Source organism: Engraulis encrasicolus, chromosome 15 (assembly GCF_034702125.1).
Source record: "Engraulis encrasicolus isolate BLACKSEA-1 chromosome 15, IST_EnEncr_1.0, whole genome shotgun sequence".
NCBI lineage: Eukaryota > Metazoa > Chordata > Actinopteri > Clupeiformes > Engraulidae > Engraulis > Engraulis encrasicolus.
In genome coordinates, this window is record NC_085871.1 from 29,527,849 (window position 1) to 29,536,826 (window position 8,978).

General features: G+C 42.0%; 1 protein-coding gene across 2 annotated transcripts in view; it reads right to left on the minus strand.

The window, feature by feature from the left end:
* Window positions 1–8,636, minus strand: part of etv6 (ETS variant transcription factor 6) — a 52,049-nt gene extending 43,413 nt beyond the window's left edge. The window contains exons 1-2 of one of the 2 annotated variants that reach the window (XM_063217352.1): window positions 7,660–8,636; window positions 39–246 (exon numbers count right to left, since the gene is read on the minus strand). In XM_063217352.1, the coding sequence (XP_063073422.1) occupies window positions 39–246; window positions 7,660–7,692 (241 nt within the window). In that variant the 5' untranslated portion in view covers window positions 7,693–8,636. Of the gene's footprint in view, window positions 1–38; window positions 250–7,659 lie in introns of both variants that reach the window. The other variant, XM_063217351.1, reaches the window with a different exon arrangement.
* Between the last annotated feature and the right edge of the window lie 342 nt (window positions 8,637–8,978).

Here is an 8,978-nt window from a genome sequence, read left to right on the forward strand (position 1 = left end):
GTGTGTGTGTGTGTGTGTTGGACGCGTTGGGCACTCACGCAGGTGTGCGGGCAGACTGCCTGGTTGCTCCTCCATCCTGCCGGCCTGGGTGGTGGGGGTGGTGGAGAGGGTGGGGGCGGTAGCAGGGGAGGGGGAGGGGGCGGGGGAAGGGGCGGCGCGGGCCAGGGCATGGAACGGAGACGGAGAGGAAGTGGAGATTGGCAGCGGGCTCGCCGATGAAGAAGGGTTGAAGGCCGGGCTCCTCTCCTGCTATGAATAGAGACACACACACACACACACACACACACACACACACGCATACAGACACACACACACACACACACACACACACACACACACACACACACACACACACACACACACACACACACACACACACACACACACACACACACACACACACACACGCATACAGACACACACACACACAGAATGAGCTTTTTTACAAGAGCGAATGAATGAATTAAACATACAGACTGACCTAAGCTGCAAGCATTCCGTTCACATATGCCCACCGATATCTGTGACTTATCAAGATGGCTTGCAAACACACACGCAAGCATGCGCACACACACACACACAGACACACACACAAACAAACACACTGGCACACACGTGCACAGACACACGCAAAACCCAGGCTGACACTTAATAATAAACAAATACTATGTCCAAACAGTACTGTATGCCTACTTTGATTTTCCTCTAACAGGACAACTGGTCTGGACTGCGTAGTAGACTACTATAGTAACATGTGTAATTTTTTACATTTTGTGACAATATTAAAGGGACACTGTGTGAGATTTTTTGTTGTTTATTTCCAGAATTCATGCTGCCCATTCACTAATGTGACCTTTTTCATGAATACTTACCATCAGCATCAAATTCTAAGTATTCGTTATGATTGGAAAAATTGCACTTTTCATACATGAAAAGGGGGATCTTCTCCATGGTCCGCCATTTTGAATTTTCAAAAATAGCCATTTTTAGCTGCAAAAATGACTGTACTTGGACCATAGAAAATATTTGTTTATTACTGAGTAAATTTTCATGTAAATATCAAATGTGGCAATAGGCAGCCCAGTTTCAATAAACAGCATAGTTGCAGTACCTTTTTGGACCATTTCTTGCACAGTGTCCCTTTAAGGTTATACTTTTAAACTATACTATGCCATGCAACAGTTGACAGTTTGTCATTTGGGCTTGGCTTTTGAGCATGACCACCATCTCCTCCTTTCAACCCCATGGCCTTCACCGAGCTGGCAGGCCAGGGGAGTAGCAGCAAATTGTAGGCCCTAGCTATGTGCAATCAGCTCCAATGACTCCCCCCAACCATATATCAACACATATCAGACACTGTGAGGGCCCAATACTGTATATACAATGGGCCCTGTCACTCAGTCACGTTATCCCCCCCCCCCCCCCCCACCCCCCGGGACGTTTGCTAAGTCCCTCCAACATAAAGCTCCATCAACACCATATAGACATACAATCTTCCACTGCAGTTTACTCTCTTACTACTGTTTTGTTGTTGTAATTTTGTCTACTGCTGTTGAGTTTCTGTAGTGGTGAATTCAGGTAAATTGGGCCACTTTTTTTGCATATAAGTGAATGGCCCAAAATGGCCCAATTTACCTGAATTCCTCCCTTTGTCTTGAGCTGTGTATGAAATGTGCCCCACTATTGATCTGGTCAAGGGCACCTGTTCAACTTTCTTATTGACTTCATACACGCTAACACCTGTCTACACGAACATTTACTGCGTCTACACACCTGTGTCATCATCCATGGGCACGGGCACTCAGCTAGGGCAAACGTGGATGGATGACTGCGAATAGGCTAAACAGTGTTTATGTAAACTCATGCCTCACACAAACTACTTTATGGTTCAGTTTATACAGGAAAAAAGGATGAAGGGGGGAATCTATAGCACCATTATTTGTCAATATTGAAATTACAACCTTCCTCCCTACTACAATCTTCCCTCCCTTCAGCAGCGAGAGTGGACAGCCATTGAGAAACACACAGCGATGCTCTTCATGAGTGTGGGTTAGCAAGTCTGCTCTGCGCTTGCAATGGCTCAAGTGGATGAGAATGTTTTACTCGTAGTGTAGCCTACCTTTCGGCAGTATTGTAGACAAATGACAAAGAAATGCTTCAACTCTATTCAATGAAATTTACTATCATTTGACAGCAAAATTGATATCGCGATATAAATTTGATACATTGCACAGCCCTACAGTCTGCCTACCAAAGGTGTCACCGTGCCAGCATTCTCTTTACTTTAAGGGTACACTGTTACGATGTACTTACCTCATTGGGTAGAGTGGGATAAATGGTGTAAGCCTTAAAACATGTAATATCAGGTTATAACATGTACTAGTGTTGTAATCATATCAATGTATTTTTGTGTATCTACATACCACAATAAAAATGGATTATGACTGTTTTATGACACTTTGTTATAGTACTCAATTCTCCCAAGGAGGCAATGGGGTAGACAGAGGCCCAATGTACCCTCATGCTTGAAGTGGATGAATCCGTGCAACACTAGTACATGTTAATAGACCAGTAATTACACTGTAGCTAATGAGGTAAGTACACTGTTACTGCAAACCCTAATGTAAACTGTGACCCTGCTCTTTGACTGTCCATCCATGTGTGGCTGTGTGCATGCATGCAAGGTTAATTAAACGTGTGTGGTTTGGGGGTGGGTATTGGCAATGGGGGTTCACAATTTGATGTGCATCGCGACACACATGCCACAATGCAATGCCATCACAATGCATTGCAATCCATCTATTATTGCACTTCATTGCAATATTTACTTCAGTAAATGTGTAAAAATATAGCTTACTTTCCATTCCACACACGTTTTTTTTTTAACTTTTTTATTATCATTGGAAAATCGATTTGAATGAATCATGCAGTATAGCCTCGCGAGCCATCCTACGTACTTCCGCCAAAGGATTGGCTCCACTACTGTAGTATGGCCGTGCTTCTCTGTGGAGTGGCTGGAGCAGTAGAATTTTGATCGCAACGCCCCCCCAGAAAACAGCCAATAATCGAATACGCCCCCCACGTGGGGACGAAAGGGGAGGACGCTCATGACAATGATGTACACATCTGCGCCAGAGCCATTGGTCTGCGCTATGTTGTTGTTGAGTAACTGCCAGCGATTGGGTGAGAGGTGTCCAATAATTTCAAACCATAACTGAGTACAAACTTCCTGCTTCCTACAATCGCTTCAGAGCAAACAAATGCCAGACCATAAATACAAAATGAAATGGTAGTGGGTGGTTGACGTTTAAGGGCGTAACGCAAAAAAAAAAAAAAGTTTTTCAAATTCCTGAAAAACATGATGGATAAAAATTGGAAAAAAATAGAAAAAAATAAAGCACTTAGTGGTCTGTGGAATTTCACCTTATTTTTGCCATTTTTGGGAAAATGTGTCTTGCATCAACACATTGCATAGGCATGTCACACCGCAGGAAAATGGAGTCACACCACAGGGAATTCACTGCATTATGGCCATTTTAATCCTTTTGTATACATGACTGACATCTGAGCTCATGCTAACTTGATAATGATATTGTGTTTAATCTTAATATGTGTTTTCATTAATAAAAAAACTTTTTTTTCCTCCTATAAGAGCAGTCACACCACAGGACACCATAAAATGAACCTAAGCATTGCGTGACAGAAAGATTGCAATATGAAGACATATTAAGAGGTTAAGAGTCACCTTAAACTTCCACAGCACTCTCCAATAACTGAGGTACTGACTGGTTAGGAGCCAGTCTTTAAGACCCTTGTAGTTGGCCTTGCAGCTGCCCATTCACAAACATTGACATACATGTCACCCCACAGGACGCAATTTGTGTTACGAAATTGAACTTGTAGTTAATATTACTGTCTTGAGTTTTTTTCACATTCACATATCTTAATATAAAGTTAATATTTATGCAATCATGCCAAATGCTTCATACATTATTCAAAATGTTGTTGGTTAATTTATATATATATTATATTCCAGGTTTCATTAATGTTACAGTCACACCGCAGGATATTTGACATATAAACCTTTACATAAATCTTGCCAAAAATGTTTCTTCTCATCTAAGACTAATATGAAACATAATGTACCACAATCTTCTTTCATTGTCATTTGTTTTTTAAAGGAAAAACAACAGTTTTGTAGGTTTTTAACCAACGTTACGAAAAAACAAGGCGTCACGTCTCCCACCCTAATATTATGGGATGGTCAGGACCAGGCTACATGCAGTAGGCCTATATTGTGAAAATAAGTATCGCGATACATTGTCAGGACGATTTTTTGCACACACCTAGTGTGGTTACAGTTTTCTGTAACTTGTGTTACATATGGGTAAGTATGCAAGTACACAATTTTGCACGCTGCCACATGCAGATACACTAACAATAAATTGTACAATAACATGTTACCAAATGTGGTTAGTCAAGTCCATGGTTAATTTTAAAAAATCTGTATACACTAAATAGCAGTTAATAAACTAGACATTCTGGACTAACTAGTTCATCATGAACACCATGTGTAACACTAGCATGCAGTCATGTTAGCCACTATTACACGCCCAACTGTCTGTACTAGTGACTTAGTAGACGTGTTAAATCAATCATTTCTTAAGCATGTATTCACCACTGTCTTGTGCACAGCCAATAAGTCCTGCATTAATTATGAATATATTCGCAATAAGGACCTTTGTGTGCCCTTAACATGTGTCTTATAAATCATTTATACTGTCCGTAGATAGGCCTGTATGAGTTACGAACATCTGCGCCCCATTCACTATGATTTGATGCACACCTGACTGAAGAGACGAAACTGGTTTTCCTCACACACCCAAAGCAGCTTTCTTTCTTTCTTTTCCTTTCCTTTCCTTTTCCCCCTTGAAAGCTAGATTACACACAAGGGAGTGACTGCGGCTGGTTAGGGCACGGTCAAAGTGCAACTCGACAAGAATCTCTTTTTGTTACTTACTCAACATTCATCCTATTGCAATACTAATTTGTAGGCCTATGTTCTCCGTGTTTTCCCCTCTGTCTATACTTTTTTGGATTGTGCTTCAATTTACACTATACTTTTATGTAACTCTAAATATTATATGACTACACTTATTCTAGCTTGTGTGCATTTACATATTTGGCTAATGTTTGTTTTTATTTGGGGAAACAGCCTCTGTGGATGACAAGCGCAACATAACCTTGTATGGGAGGTCTGGCATGGTATTTCAATTGAGAAGGGGTCCAGGTGGTCTGCTTGTGCATCAAGACAATATTTGGTTCTATGTCTCCTTGGTTTCCTCAATGGATATGGTTCCTGCCCTGCCACAAGATGCTGTGCACCAGCCCCAGCAGAGTCATGATGCATTGGGTCAAAGGATTTCCGGTTGTGCAGCAGAGTCCACAGACTTCAATGTCGACCATGAATGAGACCATGGTGGATGGATTTGGTGGATGAGGTGGATATATGAAATCAGTGGTGTGGTTAGTCCTTTCAGATTATGGGGCAGAAAATTAGGCGCTGGTTAATCCAAGTTTATCAATTAATATAATGTGGAGAAGAAGAAAAAAAGTTTCCAATGGAGTCTAGGCACTCCATTTATTAAATTAAACGTCTACCATAATTTGATCATATCCAAGAAAAGGATGTGAAATTGTCCACACATAGAGGCTTCTGCTAATGCTGTCAAATCTTCTCTCTGTAAGGACCCCCAACTGTGTGCCCTGCCATTGTAAATACCAACAAAAATAATTCAAGATGGCTCCTTATCTATATTTTGCCTCAAGCCCCAAAATCAGTAGAATCGCTGCTGAGGACTTCCTTGGGTCTAAGTTGGACTGTTATACTGTATGTATGTAGAAAGAACAAACTCATACAAGTCAAATTGCATGTTCATGTGCACTTGGTTAATAAAAGTGGATTCTGATTCTGTTGCATATGGGCAACTGATTGTTGTTTCACTATAGCAAAGAAGGATCATCCAACATTCCAGGCTGCCTTCAAGTTAAGTTCTTTCTTTCGGTAAAAGAGGGTAGGGCATGGGGCTTCCTGAGCCTCTTACCGCAGTTGTGCAAATGTAGTCAATTGTCATGTCCACAAGTCATTTGCATGTGATCCATGCAATGCTCTCTCACTCACTCTGCCCGTGATCGCAGGGTGGATGTGAATCTGGAAGTGTGTGATAGTGTCTGTTCATGTGTGTGTGTGTGTTTGTACCTACATGTTTTAAGAGGTTGAGTAGCTCTCAATAGTGTGTGTGTGTGTGTGTGTGTGTGTTTATGTGCACGCCTGCCTATGCTCTGAGTCCATATGCAGTTTCTAATAGTGTCTGTGCACAGTAACGCAACAGCCTTGGAACATTAAGGTGAAATCCTATTGTGCCGGCAGTCATATGTAGAACATTTGCCCTCACAATTGAAAGTGTAACCAAATGAGGTCAAGTCAAGACACGTCTGGCATTGCACTGAAGAAGCACTCTACCAAATCTCACTTATTTTGGTGCTTAGGCCTACAGAGCACTGCCACAACTTGAGTGTAAATAATTGGACCCAGGGTTTCCCTCAACAACTTCCAACCATCAACTGCCACCTTGACTTGGTCTGAAAAGACAAAGATGCTGTGTTGCATGGAATGTATTAAGGAAAGGTTTTGTACCATACAGTATTTACAGTGAACGTCCACAACATCACCTTTCTAATCATGGTGTCACGTCTGTCATCTTCTGGGGGAATCACTGGGACTCAAACTCTCAGGGTACACCCAACTCTCCAACTGACAAATCAATCATTCATGGAAAAGTTGTCAAACGTGCAGTGACAGTCAGCAAAACACAACCACCCCACAGCAGCCCACCACTGGAATGCATTTTACTTCCAAGCCTCAGATCAGACTCAACAGATGGTGGAGCACAACAGGTGGAATGCAATGCAGCATCAACACCGCAACTTGAATGGTATGCGGCAGAAACCGAATGAATGAGTGAAAACTTATCAAAGTCGTCAACATTTCAGCTAGGGTCACATTCGCCTTGCTCACCAATTCCCAAAAAAAACACCAATGCAAATAGCAAATGAAAGAGTAATCCGTGTCTGTTTTCTACCCTTTCCACAATCGAAAAAGTTGTCATGTCAGACTTTTGTTTTGCGATATATTCGCTGTATTCCCATCGTTCATTGTTAACTTTGGAAGATGGGTGTATGTCAAAACTGTCACATCCAATAGAACCGAAATATTGGAGGTGCGTTCTTCTTCCATGGCACGCGCAAAGGGAACAACGAGCACGCACGACATGTCGCAATGTTTTGTCAGTGTAGGCGGCTCGTGGGGTAATTCGCATTACGTGCAACGATTTCGCTTTCAACCACACCGTGCAGACTAGTCCACATATATACACTTATGATATTGACATCGGAGAGCAAAATGTTCATCTAATCGACAGCACAACACTCATCTTTCTCTGACAGAGTACACGCACACTTCCAACAGCAACAGATGATCAACAACTGTCGTCGCTGCTGCTGTATCGTGCGTCTAGCTGGACAGCAGAACTACACGGAGCTCATCCCACAATCTATCTGAAAACACCACAACTTAAAAACAAGCTTGTGAATAAGTACCTTGACCGTGATCTGCGACGGAGAATCGGACATGTCTTGTTCAAATTCAGGAAGTTCTCCTGTTTCCACTTTCCTTTCCTCCTTTTCCTTGAAGTAACCCTGAACAAAAAACACCCACGTCCGAGTCCTGGGCTTGGATTAGGTTACATTCGCACTGCAAAGAATGTATTTTTGGGTGTTTTGTTAATCCATTTTGCGTAGTAGCTGTCAAAGGCGCATTCAACTTCTTTTGTTTTTCCTTGGCGCTTGGTGTGCTGAGCGCTACATTTTGGCGTGGCGATGGTTAATTTCTTCCTGGAAGACTTCTCTGTAGAAGGCAGTACAACGCAGTCCTCATTGATTTGGATGCGTTAGTGTCGAAATGACGTGAATTCCTAGCACCGAGAGCAGCCCCTTAAAGGCAACACGACTCAGGAAATAGCCGATCATGTTTAACATTGTGGGTGTAGCCAAATACAACCGTGGTCAACAGCAGTGTCTAGATCAGTAATGGTAGTATTCTCATGAGAGCGTTTCGTAGGACCACGGCGGGCTGGGCTGATTCAGAATCAGGAGGATATTGACCAAAGCGTCCCACGCCGTCTCACTCCCCGACGTGTGGACGGTAAATGAGGAATTTGGGTTAGCGCGCACATTCAAGTTCAGATAGGGAACGAGTTTCCAAAAGGAGGAAAGAGAAACGACAACAAACACTTTAAAGTTTGTATAAAGGAACAACATAATCAAGAACCTTCTAATGCTTTCCCAAGACAACATAACGCAATTTTGGGTTTACATTAGGCTATAGGCTACTGTGCCTATATTTTATTGGCCTAATGTGTAAACTTGTATATAAAATAACTTTTATTTTACTCCTGAAGGAGAGAACCGAGGTTGGCTGCATTTTTTTTCTTGGATAGAAGATTTCACTAATTAGTTTTGCCACCTGTGTGGGTCACGGTTCAATCATATGGGCTATGTGGTGGGGTTTTATGAAGCTGGTTAAATTAAGCTGAGATGCCTAAGTATCATCATCATCATCATCACCGTCGTCGTCGTCATCATCATCATCATCACCATCATCACCTGTACCAATGATAATATTCTATCGAGGTTGTGTTCAGTGGTCTTGTCTTCAGCTGTCTTGTTCCTTTTTGGGACTAGTATGCCCTCTACTGGAAATAAAGTAAAAACATTCTAGCCAACGGAACACTTTGAAATAGCTAGGAAATGAACACCATGCAATGCAAAATTTCTTTTCATTTCAGTGTGCCTAATTAGGCTGTATGATCTTTCTATTTTTGTTTATTTGTTCTCTCTGAATCAATTGAAGCAACTGT